Here is a 21656-nt window from a genome sequence, read left to right on the forward strand (position 1 = left end):
ATTTTTAGCTTACATTTTTAATATACCTCAAAAATAGCCACATTGAAGTCAGCGTTATATTTTTTTTTCTTTTTTTTCTTTATGCATATGAATTTTTTAGAATCTTTTAACAATTTCTATTAAAATTAAAATTTAAATAAAAAAAGCGATTTCGTACAAAATCTAAATTTTCAAAAATTAGAAGCAGATTCGTCCAATTTAAATAAGAATTACAAGCTACATCAAAAATGTAATAAAAATTAGTGTTCCCTTAAAAAAAATATAAGTTTGAATTGTAGCTGATTTCTGAAACATCTCTTGGTTATTTAAAAATAATTTTAGGTGCTGTAGTGGGGAAAATATCTATTTTCCAATCATTTAAAAGTCAACAATGGACTTTTCCAATTCACTGTCTGTTTCTGTTGATTTGTTTTTAATGTAACCATGTTGGAATTTTGAAAATAAAATAAATTATATACGAATTAAAAAAGTTAATTAAAGTAATAGTCGTTGTGTTTCAAAGATTTTGGAGAAACTACATAGAAAGCAAGCCTTTTTTTTCAAAAATTTTCAAAAGTTTTTCACAAAAGAATTATTCTCATTTATTTCTTATTTTCATTTTTTTTTCTTATTTTATTATATCGTCAACTGTATTCCATTTTGTTTTGCCAACTATTATGGCAAATTGGTAAAATTTTGCATTTTTTTATTTTTTCTTATTTTCCATATATTTTTTTTGCATTACTTTGATTTCATACTCTGGCAGTAATTTTTTTGTCTGCTTTTTTGTGCCCACTTATTTTTGTTAGATTTTAAAGTTTTAAAAGTGCTCGAAATATACAGCCCGGAAATAACTGCATTTTTTCTTTACTAAAACATGAAGCATTTAGTTATGTAAAACAGTATGTCTATAATTCATTAAAAAAACTAATAATTTTTCCATTTTTGTTAAAACAAGTTTAAAAAATAAAACAATAAACAAATCAACTTCATCAAAATGTATATAAGGTTTTCACAAGTAAAAAAGACAAAACCTTTATTTTTTTTAATCAAATCAAAGGCTTAACAAATGTTAACAAGTTAGACAGACCAAAAGTCACATTAGAGAGAATTTGGATGAATCAGTGTTTAGAGACTATAACTATTTATTGTTATATTATTTTGTTAGTGTCACTTTTAAATAAAATTACAAGAAAATTGATGGTATATTAAAAAAATTGTTCTTAGGTCTTTCTTTAAACATTTAATAATCTAAAAAAAAAAAACAAATAATTAACAAATCAAAAACATAAATACTATATTATTATGTTCCGATGTCAGTAGAGAAAAATGTAGTAATTCGTATTTAAAACGTGTCGAACTCAAAACTACCAAAACATGAATTTTTTTTTAAAACTTCAACATTGTAATGTATCTTGAAATAGTGATTTAATGATACAGAATTGTATAATGCATTATAAAACAGTCTATTTTTAGTCTATAATTAGGTAATAGCAGGTATACTAAAAAATCTGCTTAAACGTCTTGTTTAAAAATTAAAATTTAAAAAATTAAAAAATCAATAAAATAACAATTTTAAAAGTTATTACATGTTTTCCTGCCAGGTCCCAAAAACTGTGGTCATACGTTTTTAAAACGACCAAATTCAATTGCCTTTTCTTTACAACTTGAAACACGGAAATAATGTACAGGGTGTGCCAAAACGCAAAAAGTTAAATAACTCATTTTTTTTAATGGAACACCATGTATTTCTTTACATGTGTCGATTGCATTTTTTATAAGCCTTCTATTGATATGCGGTTTTTATAGCAAATTTACAATATTTCTTAAAGTGTTCAAAAAAATAAAAAACATATTTTTCATTTATTTTATTAATAATTCTTGATGAGTGAAATTCATTTATGTATCAGGTAATAATTAGATTACTTGTGTAATTAGTCACATTAGTACATGTTAAAAAATTAATTACTATTTGACTATCAGATTCTAGGCTAACAAATTTTCTTGTAATAAAAAATATTTTTTTGAACAATTTCGAAAAATATTTTAAATTTGCTATGCAAACCCTATACCGTTAGAAAGCTTATCAAAAATACTATCGATACATTTAATAAAAAACAGGGTGTTCCACTTGAAAAAAATAAGTTATTCAACTTTTTGCGTTTTGGCACACCCTGTATATTATCTGCGTGCTTTAACTAAAAATTGTCTATTTACTAAAACAACAAGGTATTCTAAATTTTTCTGTTGCAAATTTATCGGAAAATATTCATAAGCGACTTTGCAGTGATTTTTCAAAAATTGGTCTTTTTTATAACGAAAAGTTGATAATTCCGTAACGAAAAGAGATAGACCCATAATGGTTTATATAAATTTACAGTATTTTTGGCGTGGATTCCAATTACGTAAAAATATATAGGGTGTTCCATTTAAAAAAATATAAATTTAGTTCACCACCCTGTATACAACACCCTGTGCATAATAAAAATATTTTTAGTTTGTGGACTTTAAGTCGGTCTATCAAATAATAAAAACAGAATGGTAATATTTCAAGTAGTAAAAAAGTTATAGACCGATTACACACCCATGGGTCACCCTGTACGTCGGTTCGTTTTAGTTATCCGTAGTTAAAATTCTTTGACTGACTTCCACACCCAAGCAAGACAATTATTACCTTCCGCCTAGGCGAACAAGTGGGCGGTGATAGCTTAACGATATCAATAGAGTGTTGATTAGCGACAAGAAAAAGGGGATCACCGTTTTCGCTGTGCCCCCCTGCGACCACAAACGGCGTCGTTCCGAACAGATCTTTGGCCGCAACGCGTGGTGGAACGGGCGGGGAGGAAAAAACATCGTCGGGGGATTGGAGGAGGAGGTTTTGGGTTTCGGAAGAGGGTTGATTGGGGAGGAAGAAACGTTTGGGGGGCGAGGCCATGGGGGCGCCGGTACGCGACGGAAACACCCAACGGTCGGGGCTGTGTGACGTCGGGGATGTGTGCTGTTTGAAGTTTTCCAAGCTACGGACCGGTTTTAGCTGCAAGCCGAGATACACACAAAAGCTACAGTGGATGATGACATGACACACTCTGGCGGAGGGTTGGTGTGTTAATTACATGGTGCACAAGGGGTGGGACAAGAAGGGAAACATCTTTTTTTCATAACCTTTTCTGTTATTTACTGAAAAAATATTTAGAAAAAAGTCTATTGAAATTGAAGTTGATTTTAAACGATTTCTTGCTCAATCGAAACAAAAAAAAAGCAAAAAAAAAGTGACATGAGCGCACTAAATTTTTAACAAGTCTTTGCGCTTGCTCTTTTAAATTCTAGTATTTTAAATATGCTGTACTTCCTTAAACAAAACAAAAACTGTGAGAACATACAGGGTGTTTCAAGTTTTAGTGCCATTGAAAAAACAAATATAAATAATAGAGTTTCTAACTCGCTTCAATTTGGTGCTTTAGCATTATCCCAAATTTTCATAGGAGGCGTGAAATGCAAAAAACTACATTGAAAAATTTTTGTTGTCAAATTATTGCAATTTTTTTTATAATAAAATTTCCTCTATTTTTTAAGTAGGAATTCCGGAATTGAAATAGTAAAAAATCCAAGACGTTTTAAGCAAATGAATTTTTAATTTGATTTATACCAAATAAATGTTTATTTATTTAGTAATGTTCATTCCAGACGTGGTAGAATAATTTGTTTATTTTTTTTTATTAACTGATAAATAAGTAACTAAAACAGAAGGACCATTATTTGAAATGCCAAAAGTATTAAGATTAACATTTTTTATACAGGGTGAGTTGAATTACTAATGTTCAATTAATGGTCAATTAAAAAAAATCTCCGAACCAGTCGACTTTATTTTAATAAATGCTTGGTTTTTAAGTAATGACGTCGTCTTTATAAAATATTAAATATTATTATTATATTAAATATTAAAAACAAAGTTATAAAAAAATAATAATAAAAAGTTATTGATAAATTACACACATCTATTTGTTTTTTCTTTATTTTGTAAAGTATATTGTTTATATTTTTTGGATTTATTAAATCTTTAGATTTCATATAGACATTCATGTTGTCATGCTAATAATACGTAGCAATTACCTAAAAGACGTTGAAATCGACTTTACATTCTCCTCAAATGTTTTTATTTATTTATTTTTCAATTTATTCCAGAGGGTGATTGTTAATAATTGAAAATACTTGATTTTGACGATTCTTTTCTCAAAAACGACAAAACTCGCTGATAAAATCGCTTCAGGCTGTCTGATAAAGACGATTCAATCATCATTAGATACAAATTAAATGCACAGTAAAAATAATAAATACGCAGTAAATACCAGCATTTCAAAACTGGAGTCTAGCTTGCAGAGTAGCTGCAGAACGTTTATTAAGAAAGTAATCCCTGATAAAAATTTACTATGATATTCAAAATTTTCACTGTAATTGTTTAAACCATGAAGTGCCCTTAATATTATTAATAACAATAATATTAATAATTTATAAATAATACTTGTTGTTGGCTTCTAAACTGAAATCACACTTTCGAAAAGTTTCAGTTTGATAGAAATTTTGTAAAACTTTCTAATTGTTGTGTTGACTGATCATATTATAATTCATTTTTTATTGAGCTAACCCTTTCCACTTCCTTTTCCACTTCTTCCCAAAATAAAAACTAGTATTTTAAATATGCTGTACTTACTTAAACAAAAAAAAACTGTGAGAACATACAGGGTGTTTCAAGTTTTAGTGCCAGTGAAAAAATAAATATAAATAACACAGGTCTACAAAATCAAATAAAAAAAAATGGTGCCGCCGAATTTTGCACATAATATGAAAATATGATATTTAACAACACTTTCAGTAAGACTAAATTATAAAAACTACGTGTAGTTTTTTATCTACTCATATTGATAATTTCTTTTCTCTGTAGCCTTTTATCTTGTTTAGTTGTGTTTGCTGTTCAATTGAAAACGTTTGTAAATTAGACCTGAAAGAATGTCATCGTCCAGACGATCGTGTTTAAACAACCCAAACAGTTTTTGTTATGTTTGTGGCGAGTATACGCTGAAAAAGTTCCGAAAACCTATATCTGAATTTGTGCAAAATGCGTATTTTGCTTATTTTAATTTAGAAATCAAAGACATTGATAAAACATGGACCCCAAACAATGTTTGCAAAATGTGTACTGAACATTTAAGGCAATGGATAAATGGTCAAAGAAGTCATTTGAAGTGTAGTGTGCCTATGATTTGGAAGGAACCAAAAAATCACTATAATGACTGCTATTTTTGTTTAGTTAAAGTACATGGTATTAACCCAAAAAAAATGACCTATCCCGATCTGGTATCTGCTAGAAGACCTATTCCTCATTCAGAAGATATCTCTGCTACAAGTTTTTGTGACCTGTCTGATTGTGAAGATATAGAATGTAGTACATCCGACGATAGTGACAGTAATGATAATTTTGAAGGTCCCTCATCAAAACCCGTACTTTTTACTCAAGCAGCTTTAAATGACCTTATTAGAGACCTTGACCTTTCAAAAGAAAGATCAGAACTGTTGGCATCCAGACTAAAAGAGAGGAATTTACTTTCTACAGATACCAAAATTACATATTACCGTAGTCGAGAAAAAGAACTACTTCCGCTGTTCAGCTCAGAAAATGATCTAGTTTTTTGCAATAATGTTGGTGGTCTTTTGACCAAAATGGGTATCTCAAACTACCAGGCAAATGAATGGAGACTTTTTATAGACAGTTCTAAGCGAAGCTTAAAATGTGTTTTGCTACATAATGGCAACAAGCATGGTGCGGTCCCCATTGCTCATTCCACCAAATTAAAAGAGGAGTACGAAAACATATCTCTCGTATTGTCAAAACTCAAGTACCACGATCATCAGTGGGTTATATGCGTCGACTTAAAAATGGTAAACTTTTTATTGGGTCAACAAAGCGGCTACACGAAATTTCCATGTTTTATCTGTTTGTGGGACAGTAGAGCTAAAAGCGAGCATTGGACTAAAAAAAACTGGCCTGAAAGAAAAGGCTTGACAGTGGGAAAGGAAAATATCATAAATGCAGCGTTAGTCAGTAGGGAGAAAATAATTTTGCCTCCATTGCACATTAAATTAGGACTAATGAAGCAGTACGTCAAAGCATTAGATAAAAATGGTTCCTGTTTCAATTACATATCACAAAAATTTCCTGGTTTAAGCAAGGAGAAAATTAAGGCTGGCATTTTCGATGGACCGCAAATTAGGCTTTTGATGAAAGACAACAATTTCGTGCAATCAATGAACGATATAGAATCATCAACCTGGGTTTCTTTCGTCAACGTTGTAAAAAACTTTCTAGGGAATTATAAGTCCGAAAATTATGTCGAATTGGTTCAAAACATGCTGGAAAATTTTAGAAAGCTTGGATGTAACATGAGCATCAAAGTTCACTACCTCTACAATCATTTAGACAAATTTCCGGACAACCTTGGCTCTTACAGTGAGGAACATGAAGAGCGATTTCATCAGGATCTAAAAAACATGGAAGAAAGATACCAGGGTCGATGGGATGAACACATGATGGCTGATTACTGCTGGAGTATCATGCGTGAATGCTCGGAACAAACTCACGCAAAGAAATCACGAAAAAGAAGTTTTCTTCATGTTCAGTGATGTAATGAAAGGTATTAAATGCGAAATAAATGTATTTTTCCATATCTCGAAAACTACACGTACATTTAAAAAAATATACATACCGTTAGAACCAGTACAATGAGCTTATTAAAAAACAGTTTTAGTTTTTCCGGCACCAAAACCACTGTAGACCTGTGTAATAGAGTTTCTAACTCGCTTTAATTTGATGCTTTAGCATTATCCCAAATTTTCATAGGAGCGTGAAATGCAAAAAACTACAGTGAAAAATTTTTGTTGTCAAATTATTGCAATTTTTTTTATAATAAAATTCCCTCTATTTTTTAAGTAGGAATTCCGGAATTGAAATAGTAAAAAATCCAAGACGTTTTAAGCAAATTAATTTTTAATTTGATTTATACCAAATAAATGTTTATTTATTTAGTAATGTTCATTCCAGACGTGGTAGAATAATTTGTTTATTTTTTTTATTAACTGATAAATAAGTAACTAAACCAGAAGGACCATCATTTGAAATGCCAAATGTATTAAGAGTAAGATTTTTTATACAGGGTGAGTTGAATTACTAATGTTCAATTAATGGTCAATTAAAAAAAATCTCCGAACCAGTCGACTTTATTTTAATAAATGCTTGGTTTTTAAGTAATGACGTCGTCTTTATAAAATATTAAATATTATTATTATTATATTAAATATTAAAAACAAAGTTATAAAAAAATAATAATAAAAAGTTATTGATAAATTACACACATCTATTTGTTTTTTCTTTATTTTGTAAAGTATATTGTTTATATTTTTTGGATTTATTAAATCTTTAGATTTCATATAGACATTCATGTTGTCATGCTAATAATACGTAGCAATTACCTATTTATCAGAGAAAATAAAACTAAAGAAATAAAAAGACGTTGAAATCGACTTTACATTCTCCTCAAATGTTTTTATTTATTTATTTTTCTATTTATTCCAGAGGGTGATTTTTAATAATTGAAAATACTTGATTTTTGACGATTGCTTTCTCAAAAACGACAAAACCCGCTGATAAAATCGCTTCAGACTGTCTGATAAAGACGATTCAATCATCATTAGATACAAATTAAATGCACAGTAAAAATAATAAATACGCAGTAAATACCAGCATTTCAAACATGGAGTCTAGCTTGCAGGGTAGCTGCTGAACGTTTATTAAGAAAGTAATCGTTGATAAAAATTTACTATGATATTCAAAATCTTCACTGTAATTGTTTAAACCATGAAGTGCCCTTATATTATTAATAACAATAATATTAATAATTTATAAATAATACTTGTTGTTGGCTTCTAAACTGAAATCACACTTTCGAAAAGTTTCAGTTTGATAGAAATTTTGTAAAACTCTCTAATTTTTTCCACTTCTTCCCAAAATAAAAACTATTATTTTAAATATGTTGTACTTTCTTAAACAAAAAAAGCTGCGAGAACATACAGGGTGTTTCAAGTTTTAGTGCCAGTGTAAAAATAAATATAAATAATAGAGTTTCTAACTCGCTTCAATTTGATGCTTTAGCATTATCCCAAATTTTCATAGGAGCGTGAAATGCAAAAAACTACCTTGAAAAATTTTTGTTGTCAAATTATTGCATTTCTTTTTATAATAAAATTCCCCCTATTTTTGAAGTAGGAATTCCGGATTTGAAATAGTAAAAAATCCAAGACGTTTTAAGCAAATGAATTTTTAATTTGATTTATACCAAATAAATGTTTATTTATTCAGTAATGTTCATTCCAGACGTGGTAGAATAATTTGTTTATTTTTTTTATTAACTGATAAATAAGTAACTAAACCAGAAGGGCCATTATTTGAAATGCCAAAAGTATTAAGAGTAAGATTTTTTATACAGGGTGAGTTGAATTACTAATGTTCAATTAATGGTCAATTAAAAAACATCTCCGAACCAGTCGACTTTATTTTAATAAATGCTTGGTTTTTAAGTAATGACGTCGTCTTTATAAAATATTCTTCTATATAAAATATTAAATATTATTATCATATTAAATATTAAAAACAAAGTTATAAAAAATAAAATAATAATAAAAAAGTTATTGATAAATTACACACATCTATTTGTTTTTTCTTTATTTTGTAAAGTATATTGTTTATATTTATTGGATTTATTAAACCTTTAGATTTCATATAGACATTCATGTTGTCATGCTAATAATACGTAACAATTACATATTTATCAGAGGAAATAAAACTAAAGAAATAAAAACACGTTGAAATCGACTTTACATTCTCCTCAAATGTTTTTATTTATTTATTTTTCTATTTATTCCAGAGGGTGATTTTAATACCACACAAAACATGAAACAATTCAAGTGAAAAATTAAAAAAATATAAGCAAATCTGTCTTCTGAATTTTAAAAGATTGATTTATTTTAATTTATGCATTATCTTCAACCGATGAGCATGAGTTAACGCTAAATTATCAAAACTACAATAAAACGAGTAACATAATTTGCAGGAAAAAATTACTGATTTTTCATAACAAAAAATAAAGCGAATTTAGAACCTGATAGTTGTTTAATTACTAATTAAATTCAAAACGTCTCTTCAGACAGTAAAGACTGTTTCTTAATCATATATTCTAAATTTTTTTTTAATGTCCATCGTTCAAGTTAATAGTTCTTTGATTTTTTTTTCTGCAATTATTTTAAAACTTCTCTAGATCGCGATATTTACTATGAAACTCTTGAAAAAAAAACAAAACAAAAAATTCAGAAGGCCACCTTACTACCCTGTATTACATTGTTAGTTGTTATTTCTAAGTGTAGGAAATAGCGAGTAAAATGAGTGTGGAATAAAATTTCTGTATTTTTTATGAGCCACTTGGAACTGGAAATAATATAATTTTTTTAATTTCCACATTGAATCAAAAAACTCTAAACTGCAAATTTAATCATAAATATGCAGACATTGTAGCAAGAGCAAGACTTGGCAAACTATAGTCGTGTCCTAGACCGACCGAATCAGTTTCCGCTAGAATGATAGGGGAAAGAGAATCCTAGCTAGGAGGGAATCTAGTTGGATTATGAGAAATTTCGGGAGAAAATGTGCAATAAACCAAACAAATAACGTTATACTAAAACCACTCAAAACCCCGAAATATACTCACAGATCTGTCCACTGGTGGGGTGTCCAAGCGTAGCTGCAATAAATCCTTCATCTCATTCATCAAGTCGATACGAGGGAACTCCAAATTGGGGCTCCCGCTACGTGAATTGTCCAAACCGTCTGGAGACATGGGCTGAGACGTCGGACTCAGCGGACTGTACGACCTTTAAAATTATAAATTTTGAAACAGTTATTCACATTTTATTATTGAATTCCGAAGAGAAGCTGAGAGTTTTAATAAAACTGTACAGCTTGCACGACAACTAATGTCACAGTTTATAAAATACAACGTTTATTAATTTATTTATTAATTGATGTTGAAGTTAAGAGCTGATGAATTTTTTTTCAAAAAATGAGTTCAGGCGTGTTCGCATGGCATCCGTATTTAAGATAAGTCAGGATTAAATTAATCGTGAATTAAAATTTAACTGCAATTAAACCCGATTTTGAGTGTGAGTCATTGCTTTAATTTTAAGCAAATAAAACGAGTAAAAAACTAACAAGTCGGGAGTGTATTTGATGTAAAAGAATCGTTTATTACAAAAAAAATGTAATAACAAATAACAAAATTAATTGTAGAAGTTTACAAAATAATGAAATTATTATTCTTTTCAATATTAACGGTCGGTTTACCGAAAGTGAAATTAAAGTTTAATTCAGAATTAAACTAATTCCACATTTAAAATGCATGATCAATTCATACTTCTGACTATTGAATAAAAATTTTTATTCCTGAATGGAAACAAGTAGCCTGGAGACATGGTTGAATTTATCAACGTTTTCTGAGAAAAATGTTACCAAATTCAATTAAATCCTTTATCTGAGGGCTGTTTACAAGTAAATAAAGCTCTCGAATAATAAGTAAATAGTAAAGACAATACTACCTCAATTTTTATGAGAACTTTAAAAAAATCATACAGTAGTTTGTAATATTTTAAACAATTAACAAATATTTGTATATTTGGATTTGATGGTTTTTAATATGAAGCAAATGAGAGAAGAATAGTAGGCAAAATGGGAAAAAAAAGTATAGAACGGAGAAACTGTTGCGTATTCATCATGTGTTTGTCAATGTTATGTTATCATAGTTATTAATTTTATTATAATCATAATTTATTATAAAGTTGAAAACAATTTGTTAGCGAAATTAATGAAGTTAAAATTACGTCCTGTGATGGCAATTTTTATAGAATTTTCTATTAAGGGTGGATTTTACAATAGTCTGATAACTTTATCCTGGGGATAAATTTTGAAAAATACATTGTTGTAACAATTGTAACCATAGTAATTATACAAGGAATAACTTATCCGGAGTTTATCTGACAATTGTAAAATCCACCCTAGATTAAAATTGTTTATACAGGCCTCATTCGGAATTGAACCTGGTTTTAATGTGATGAAAAAGAGATTCGTTTACAATATACCCAAATATTATGATTCATCCCAAACTTGTCTACCTACCGATTTTGCATTAGTTTTTTTGATTCCAATAAATATTCATCCCTTTGAGGAAATTTAAAAAGGAAACACGTATTTCAGGAGTAAATAAAGTAAATTAAGTAAACAGTAAAGACAACACTACCTCAATTTTTATGATACTTTTTATATAGTTTAAAAAACAGTACATAAAATAGAAAGTGGATTCCCCAAATGATTGCTACCTCTCAAAAACTATTAAATTTGGATTATATTTGCAAAGAAAATTCATCCCTTTTGGGAACGACAATAACCAGTACTTCCGAGGTATTTCTTAATCATTTTTCAATGATTTGACATTTGTCAATGCATTTTAAATGGCAACTTAATGTGGAATTAGTTTAATTCTAAATTAAACTTTAATTTCGCTTTCTGTAAACAGACCGTTAATATTAAAAAAAGAATTAATAATTTCATTATTTAAACTTTTGCAATTAATTTTATTATTTATTATTACATTGTTTTTATAATAAACGATGTTTTTATCAAATACACCCTCAACTTGTTAGTTTTTTACTCGAAACACCCTGCTTTGTAATGTGCAAGAGCTTATCCATTTTATATTGATCTTCTTTTATTTGTTTGAAATTAAAGCAATGACTTACTCTCAAAATCCGATTTAATCGCAATGAATTTTTAATTTAATTCTAAATAACTTGAACTCATTTTTTGAAAAAAAAAAATCATCAACTCTTAACTTCTAGGTCTATTAATAAATTAATTAATAAACGTTGTATTTTGTAAACTGTTGACTTTGGACAAAAACCCAGAATCAAGCCAACTTTTGTTTTTAATATTTTTAACTTTATATTCTATGAGACTTCCCCACTAAAAAATTAATTATTTTATTCCTTTCGCTAAACAATTCAAGTGCGGTAGTCAAATTTTTTTATATTTTGAACGAACTATTTATCAATTTTCACAACCTTCTTCTCGTGCAAGCTCTACACTCAAATAGTGTACGAAAAATAAATAAATTGTGCTTATTTTTGAATAATGAATAGATAAAAATGAGAGCAGCATCTAAAAGCGAGCCTAAAAATTTTGTGTCATATCGCAAGGTTTCCCTGCGGCGATTTTCCGCCGCATTGCCACCAATGCAACAAAACAAAACGCCACCACACATTTCGGTGCACTGACCTTTCAAAGCCTGAACTTTTGAAAGACAACGCCGTATCTTTCCGGTGGTTTGTTGTAGGCACGCTGATGCCGGCGAATGTCCGCCGTTTTCCGGTCGGCGAATTCGGTGCTGATCGCGGCTTATCACTAGGACTGTCGAGGCCGTTTTGGAGTTGTTGCGGTCCTTGGTTTTCTTTCAGACGGGAACGCAGACCTCGGTAGGCACTTTTTACACCCTTGCCACCGTCTTTTACCTGATTCATTCAAACGAAAAAAAAAATAATAAAAATACAATTACAAATTAAGTCGTATTACACGAAATTTGTTTAGAACACAATTATTCGTGTGTAATAAGTACGAATTGAATACTAAAAAACTTTTATTATTTTTCATTTAAAACGATTGTCATCAAGAGAACAAATCTGTTTTCAAAATACAAAAATAAATTTAAACGACAATAAAAATGTTTTTTTTTGTAAAATATGAACCACAATGTGTCTGCGATAACGTATATAACAATTAATAACTTTGTTATATAGCAGTCGTAGATAATAGCAATTTTATCAGTGCCGATTTTTTTTGTAATTTCCGTAAATCGAGTGTTTAATCAAAGCTCCAAATAAATATTGATTCATAAAGCTTTAAACAAGTTGGCGGTTGTCGTGTAAAATGTTTGAAAACAATGTAATTTTTGGTGGTTTTGTATATGTTTTAACAAAATATTGCAAAAAAAAATTGAAATTTTTGTTCAAAACCATCCCTAAAGGCACAATTTTGTATTTTTTTGCCAGGTTTATCGAAACTTTACAAGGTGGCGGTTTCATGTACTTAGACACTCGAAAACTGTAAAAACTGTTGCAATTTTAACTAATTTTGAGAATTCTCGGTTAATTTTTAGCAAAATTTAGAGATTTTTTTAATCGACTTTCGAGAAATTTTGCGAATTAACAGCGTATTTGAAAGACAATGCAAAAGTAAATGTTATTTTAATTTTCGAATTACTTTAAAAGATTCCTCAAAATAATAAAAAGCGGTTTTGGTTAAACAATGTTCAACAAAAATGGTCAAAAAAGGAAAAGGTGTTGCTATTTTTAACTTAAGGCTAGTAACTTTTCGTCTCATTTTAACAAAATCTCGCTTAAGTGTTTAGAAAATGCAAAAATAACACCATTTTTGAAATAAATCTACGATTTTTTGGCATATTTTTTATTAAATTTCGCGCAATAATTATTGGTTTTCTGAACAATACGTGCTAGAACGCTTAGAATTTTCACTAGAGGTATAAATTCGTCGTGTATTCTAAACAAAATTTCGAGGAAAATATTAATTCTGATGTTTTAACGTTCAAAAAAGACAAAAACTACTTTATTTTCAATCACATTCAACGATTTTCTTAGATTCATTGAGAAAATTACATAAAAGAATCATTTACGGCGAATAAATGTATCTGATTAGTAGTGATTAGTGATTAACTGATAAGATAAAAATACAATTACGAATTAAGTCGTCTTACACGAAATTTGTTTAGAACACAAGCGAGCGCAGTGAGCAAGTGTTTTAATTATTCGTGTGTAATAAGTATTATATACGAATTGAATACTATACTTTATCCACGACTGCATTATTTAATTATTCAACCAAAAAACTTTTATTATTTTTCATTTAAAACGCTTGTCATCATGGGAACAAATCTGTTTTCAAAATACAAAAATAAATTTAAACGACAATAAAAATGTTTTTTTTGTAAAATATGAACCACAATATGTGTCTACGATAACGTATATAACAATTAGTAACTTTGTTATATAGCAGTCGTAGATAATAGCAATTTTATCAGTGCCAAATTTTTTTCTAATTTCCGTAAATCGAGTATTTAATCAAAGCTCCAAATAAATATTGATTCATAAAGCTTTAAACAAGTTGGCGGTTGTCGTGTAAAATGTTTGAAAACTATGTAATTTTTGGTGGTTTTGTATATGTTTTAACAAAATATTGCAAAAAAAAAAAATTGAAATTTTTGTTCAAAAACATCCCTAAAGGCACGATTTTGTATTTTTTTGCCAGGTTTATCGAAACTTTACAAGGTGGCGGTTTCACGTACTTAGACACTCGAAAACTGTAAAAAGTGTTGCAATTTTAACTAATTTTGAGAATTCTCGGTTAATTTTTAGCAAAATTTAGAGATTTTTTTAACCGACTTTCGAGAAATTTTGCGAATTAACAGCGTATTTGAAAGACAATGCAAAAGTAAATGTTATTTTAATTTTCAAATTACTTTAAAAGATTCCTCAAAATAATAAAAAGCGGTTTTGGTTAAACAATGTTCAACAAAAATGGTCACAAAAGGAAAAGGTGTTGCTATTTTTAACTTAAGGCTAGTAACTTTTCGTCTCATTTTAACAAAATCTCGCTTAAGTGTTTAGAAAATGCAAAAATAACACCATTTTTGAAATAAATCTATGATTTTTTGGCATATTTTTTATTAAATTTCGCGCAATAATTATTGGTTTTCTGAACAATACGTGCTAGAACGCTTAGAATTTTCACTAGAGGTATAAATTCGTCGTGTATTCTAAACAAAATTTCGAGGAAAATATTAATTCTGATGTTTTAACGTTCAAAAAAGACAAAAACTACTTTATTTTCAATCACATTCAACGATTTTTTTAGATTCATTGAGAAAATTACATAAAAGAATCATTTACGGCGAATAAATGTATCTGATTAGTAGTGATTAGTGATTAACTGATAAGATAAAAATACAATTACAAATTAAGTCGTATTACACGCCATTTGTTTAGAACACAAGCGAGCGCAGTGAGCAAGTGTTTTAATTATTCGTGTGTAATAAGTATTATATACGAATTGAATACTATACTTTATCTACGACTGCCTTATTTAATTATTCAACAAAAAAACTTTTATTATTTTTCATTTAAAACGCTTGTCATCAAGGGAACAAATCTGCTTTCAAAATACAAAAATAAATTTAAACGACAATAAAAATTTTGTTTTTTTTTGTAAAATATGAACCACAATATGTGTCTACGATAACGTATATAACAATTAATAACTTTGTTATGTAGCAGTTGTAGATAATAGCAATTTTATCAATGCCGATTTTTTTTTATTTCCATAAATCGAGTATTTAATCAAAGCCCCAAATAAATATTGATTCAGAAAGCTTTAAACAAATTGGCGGTTGTCAGTCCGAACAACGTTCAATTGTTATAAAACAAACGAATTCATAATGGGAATAAATTAAACATTGAACTACGGATATGTAAATACTAGGATGCGACACAACGTACAAAAAATGTCCCTATTCTCTTTAGTTACGTTAGCGTCGCTAGATAGCGCAGTTTTACGTTTTAAAAACTTTGAAATAAAACAATGTATTTCGTAACAATAAGTACAAGAAAAACAAAAAATTACAATAAAAATATTCGATCGTTACAGATAGAGATTTTTTTTGTAGGAAATTTTATTCTTCTGACTTTCCTCCTACGAGTATGTCTATCCATCTTACCAGTGTTTTGAGTAATTTGTGATAAATTTTGGGAGCGCAAAACCAATTTTTATAAATTTTTTTAACTAAAAATTTATTTCATTTTTTATGAGATTTACCCATGACCTTACAGTTTTAGCATCTTTGAGAAATTTACATCTTTCAGCCAATCATTTCGCGTTATTTCTTAAAAAATCGCCCACAAATCATAAAACTGTGTCGAAAAAGTGTAATTTTTACCTTCTTTTATAGTTTTGAAAGATTTCGCTGAACCCAACGAAAAAATTCATTAAATTGAATAAAAAATTACATTACTTTCCCTATTTTGACTCAATTTCTCAGCGAAAAACGCTCAAATTTAAATAAAAAAATCACCAAATTAATTTGAAAATGTAGGTTCACTTCCCATTTCGAGCGATTGAGACAAAAATGTGTACTAAGTGGGCCCAAAATTTAAATTTTGTCGTTTTTACGTTTTATTAGCACGTCGATTTGTATCCATATTTCGTAAAATTTCGTCAAAAATAAGACGAAAAATAGCCGAATTGAGTCGAAAACGAAGCAATTTTTTTTGTTTTAATGCATTTGCCACGTTTTGTTCAGACAGAAATGAAGTTATTTCGTAAATTTTCGCCAAAATCAGATCAAAAAACCTCAAAATCAGCTTGAAAATTATGTGGTTTTAATAAAAATTGGGTTAAGTTTCGCATTTTTCGACTGTTTTTAACCAGTTTTTAAGATAAAAACCGGAGTCAAAAAAAACTAAATTGGAACGAAAACGTCTTTATTTTGCTGTTTTGTATCTTGTTAACATATTATAATTTATCAAAAATCATGGAAAAAATCAATAAATTAAGTCGTAAATGGTGTAACTTTTGCCTTCTTTGAGAGTTTAAAGCACGGTTTTACATTTCCTAGTGTTTAGTTGTCCGTAGTCTATTGTGATTATAAAAAATATAATTTATTCGTAGTGTAGTTGTATCTGAATTTTTTTTTTCAAAAAGAACATTTATATGCAAAAATATAACAAAAGCTATTTGGACTACATATAAAAACGCGAAGACATCGGAATATAAAAAATCTTTGAATGGAGGACAACTCATAAAATTTAAGAAGAAAATGTAAAGAAAATTATATTTTGTTGACCAGTGTAATTGTTTGAATCGTAGGTATAAATTTAAAAAATTCAACGTTCGTTAACAAGAACCGGAAACACTATCAAATTAGCGTTGACATTGTTACCATTTCAAGCGGTCATTTTTAATAGCACACTTTCCGTCCCCGCTTAAGAATTTTTCCGTCTGCACGCGATCGTGTTAATTAATAAAGTCGGGAAAAAAAAAACACAAACATGCAAAATGTACAAAAAGCTAAAACTCACCGTTTTGACAGCGGACTTAACAGCCGGATTGGCCTGCAAACAACGACAAGGGAAAAAACAAAACTGCAAACCCACAAACGTATAACAATTGTTTACCTTTTCTTTGACACTTTTGAAAAAGGCTGAACCTTCCTTTTTCATTGTTGAAGTCCAGTCTTTGTATTGTTGCTTCAGTTTCGAGCCGGACTGGACAGAGTAGCGGAATGTTTCCATTTCGAATTCGTCGGAAAAACCGAGGCCGTTGTTCAACATCGCAAGTCGTTCCTCAATAAACTGAAAAAAATTTATCAAAAATTACACACACATTTTTTTATAAAAGGCAACTATCTTCGCTTTATTATAATAAAAATAATTATGAATTTAATTTGGCAAATCTAATTAAACAGATGAAGGTAATTGTAATTACAATTACAATAAATTTTATTCAGTAAGTCACGAAAATAATGTCACTTTGTTATTTCTTGGTCTGTTCTTTGACGAAATTTCACATTTTTCTTTAAATTATTAAGCTTAAAAACTAGACGAAAAATTGCAAAACATAGTACAATTTTTGGTCAGATTATGCTTTTTTGTCATTTTCAACACTGATTTGAAGTAATTTGTTGATCTTTAGCTTTTTTCGCAAAATAATTAAAGTTTCTGCAAGATAAACGTGTAAAATGTTTGAAAACTATGCAATTTTTGGTGGTTTTGTATATGTTTTAATAAAATATTGCAAAAAAAAATTGAAATTATTGTTCAAAAACATCCCTAAAGGCACAATTTTGTATTTTTTTGCCGGGTTTATCGAAACTTTACAAAGAGGCGGTTTCATCTCAGTAATGTACTCAGACACTCGAAAATTGTAAAAACTGTTGCAATTTTAACAAATTTTTAGAATTCTCGAATAATTTTTAGCAAAATTTAGAGATTTTTTTAACTGACTTTCGAGAAGTTTTGCGAATTAATAGCGTATTTGAAAGACAATGCAAAAGTAAATGTTATTTTAATTTTCGAATTACTTTAAAAGACTTTCCTCAAAATAATAAAAAGCGGTTTTGGTTAAACAATGTTCAACAAAAATGGTCAAAAAAGGAAAAGGTGTTGCTATTTTTAACTTAAGGTTAGTAACTTTTCGTCTCATTTTAATAAAATCTCACTTAAGTGTAACACCATTTTTGAAATAATTCTCCGACTTTTTGGCATATTTTTGATTAAATTTCGCGCAATAATTATTGGTTTTCTGAACAATACGTGCCAGAAGGCTTAAAATTTTCATTAGAAGTATAAATTCGTCGTGTATTCTAAACAAAATTTCGAGGAAAATATTAATTCTGATGTTTTAACGTTCAAAAAAGACAAAAACTACTTTATATTCAATCACATTCAAGGATTTTTTTAGATTTATTGAGAAAATTTCATAAAAGAATCATTTACGGCGAATAAATGTATCTGATTAGTAGTGATTAGTGATTAATTGATTACTCATAAAACTAACATTTTCAACAAAATTCGGCGATTTTCCGGTTTATGTTTATCGAAATTTCACAAAATAATGGCGTTTTTGGATGAAAAAAACTGTAACGCCAGAATTTTTTGTTTTGCTCGATTTACTAAAATTTTACAAAAAAAGGTTTTACCTGAATAATGTGCTTATGTAGAAATTCTAAAAAAAATACACAATTTTTGAACTGATCTAGAGATTTTCCAGTTGATTTTTGTCAAAATTTCACGAAACGACTGCATTTCCGATTAAAAATGTCCTGAAATACCAACATTTTCGGCTAGATTTTTGAGAAATTTTGCGAAATAACTGCGTTTTTTAAAAACGAGAAAAAAAGCTTCAAATGGCAAAATTAAATTTAATTTTCAACTTACTTTAAACGAAATTCCATAAAATAATATCACATTATGTTAAACAGTGCCTAAGTTCTAAAAAATTCAAAAATAACACATTTTCGAAAGAATTCTTCGATTTTTCATCGTTTTTTTTATTAAATTTGCCGCAATATTAAGAAAATACCAATATTACCGACCAAAGTTTGAGATTTCCCGTTCCAACAAAATTTCGTCAAAAAAAAAAAAACTTCACTTACAATCAAATTTAACGATTTTTTTGTATCTACTGTAAAAATTTTGTAAAATAATCTACTAAGTGACTGAAAAATGTGCCTGATCGCTCGTAAAAAACAAAACAACACTTTCGACCAAATTTAGCAATTTTCTAGTGTATTTTTATCGAAAATTTGGAGAATAATTGTGCTTTCGATCTAGTTTTGTGCTTTTTTAACCCAGGTTTTTATTAAAATTATTTTAATTTACTTTAAATTATTTTAATTTTCAACTTACTTTAAAGGAAATTCCATAAAATAATAGCACCTTTTGTTAAACAGTGCCTCAGTTCTAAAAAATTCAAAAATAACACATTTTCGAAATAATTATCCGATTTTTTCATCGTTTTTTTATTAAATTTGCCGCAATATTAAGAAAATACCAATATTACCGACCAATGTTCCAACAAAATTTCGTCAAAAAAACTTCACTTACAATCAAATTTAACGATTTTTTTGTATCTACTGTAAAAATTTTGTAAAATAATCGACTAAGTGACTGAAAAATGTGCCTGATCGCTCGTAAAAAACTAAACTATGTCAACATTTTCGACCAAATTCAGCAATTTTCCAGTGTATTTTTATCGAAAATTTTGAGAATAATTGAGTTTTCGATCTAGTTTTGTGCTTTTTTAACCCAGCTTTTAATTAAAATAGTTTTAATTTACTTTAAATTATTTTAATTTTCAACTTACTTTAAAGGAAATTCCATAAAATAATAGCACCTTCTGTTAAACAGTGCCTCAGTTCTAAAAAATTCAAAAATAACACATTTTTGAAATAATCCTTCGATTTTTCATCGTTTTTTTTATTAAATTTGCCGCAATATTAAGAAAATACCAACATTACCGACCAACGTTCCAACAAAATTTCGTCAAAAAAAAACTTCACTTACAATCAAATTTAACGATTTTTTTGTATCTACTGTAAAAATTTTGTAAAATAATCGACTAAGTGACTGAAAAATGTGCCTGATCGCTCGTAAAAAACTAAACTATGTCAACATTTTCGACCAAATTCAGCAATTTTCCAGTGTATTTTTATCGAAAATTTGGAGAATAATTGAGTTTTCGATCTAGTTTTGTGCTTTTTTAACCCAGCTTTTAATTAAAATTGTTTTAATTTATTTTAATTTTCAACTTACTTTAAATTAAATTCCATAAAATAATAGCACCTTTTGTTAAACAGTGCCTAAGTTCTAAAAAATTCAAAAATAACACATTTTCGAAATAATTATCCGATTTTTTCATCGTTTTTTTATTAAATTTGCCGCAATATTAAGAAAATACCAATATTACCGACCAATGTTCCAACAAAATTTCGTCAAAAAAAAACTTCACTTACAATCAAATTTAACGATTTTTTTGTATCTACTGTAAAATTTTCCAGTGTATTTTTATCGAAAATTTGGAGAATAACTGAGTTTTCGATCTAGTTTTGTGCATTTTTAACCCAGCTTTTAATTAAAATTATTTTAAATTATTTTAATTTTCAACTTACTTTAAACGAAATTCCATAAAATAATAGCACCTTCTGTTAAACAGTGCCTCAGTTCTAAAAAATTCTAAAATAACACATTTTCGAAATAATCCTTCGATTTTTCATCGTTTTTTTTATTAAATTTGCCGCAAAATTAAGAAAATACCAACATTACCGACCAACGTTCCAACAAAATTTCGTCAAAAAAAAAAACTTTACTTACAATCAAATTTAACGATTTTTTTGTATCTACTGTAAAAATTTTGTAAAATAATCGACTAAGTGACTGAAAAATGTGCCTGATCGCTCGTAAAAAACTAAACTATGTCAACATTTTCGACCAAATTCAGCAATTTTCCAGTGTATTTTTATCGAGAATTTGGAGAATAATTGTGTTTTCAATCTAGTTTTGTGTTTTTTTAACCCAGCTTTTAATTAAAATTATTTTAATTTATTTTAAATTTCAACTTACTTTAAACGAAATTCCATAAAATAATACCACCTTTTGTTAAACAGTGCCTAAGTTCTAAAAAATTCAAAAATAACACATTTTCGAAATAATTATCCGATTTTTTCATCGTTTTTTTATTAAATTTGCCGCAATATTAAGAAAATACCAATATTACCGACCAATGTTCCAACAAAATTTCGTCAAAAAAAATTTCACTTACAATCAAAAAAATTTTGTAAAATAAACGACTGAGTGAGTGAAAAATGTGTCTGATCGCTCGTAAAAAAACAAAATAACACTTTCGACCAAATTCGCCAATTTTCCGGTGTAGTTTTATCGAAAATTCGGACAATAATTGTGTTTGA

The 21656-nt window shown here is 28.3% G+C and overlaps 1 protein-coding gene across 5 annotated transcripts in view; it reads right to left on the reverse strand.

Annotated features, from left to right (window-relative positions):
- The window catches only part of LOC659951 (DENN domain-containing protein 1A), a 46872-nt gene that overhangs the window by 2101 nt on the left and 23115 nt on the right, over positions 1-21656 (reverse strand). The window contains exons 9-13 of one of the 5 annotated variants that reach the window (XM_966217.4): positions 17368-17544; positions 17272-17304; positions 12404-12636; positions 9789-9951; positions 2654-3013 (exon numbers count right to left, since the gene is read on the reverse strand). In XM_966217.4, the coding sequence (XP_971310.1) occupies positions 2654-3013; positions 9789-9951; positions 12404-12636; positions 17272-17304; positions 17368-17544 (966 nt within the window). Of the gene's footprint in view, positions 1-2653; positions 3039-9469; positions 9694-9788; positions 9952-12403; positions 12637-17271; positions 17305-17367; positions 17545-21656 lie in introns of those variants that run through there. The other 4 variants (XM_064359926.1, XM_015984565.2, XM_015984564.2 and 1 more) reach the window with 4 other exon arrangements.

Source organism: Tribolium castaneum, chromosome 1, assembly GCF_031307605.1.
Source record: "Tribolium castaneum strain GA2 chromosome 1, icTriCast1.1, whole genome shotgun sequence".
Classification (NCBI taxonomy): domain Eukaryota; kingdom Metazoa; phylum Arthropoda; class Insecta; order Coleoptera; family Tenebrionidae; genus Tribolium; species Tribolium castaneum.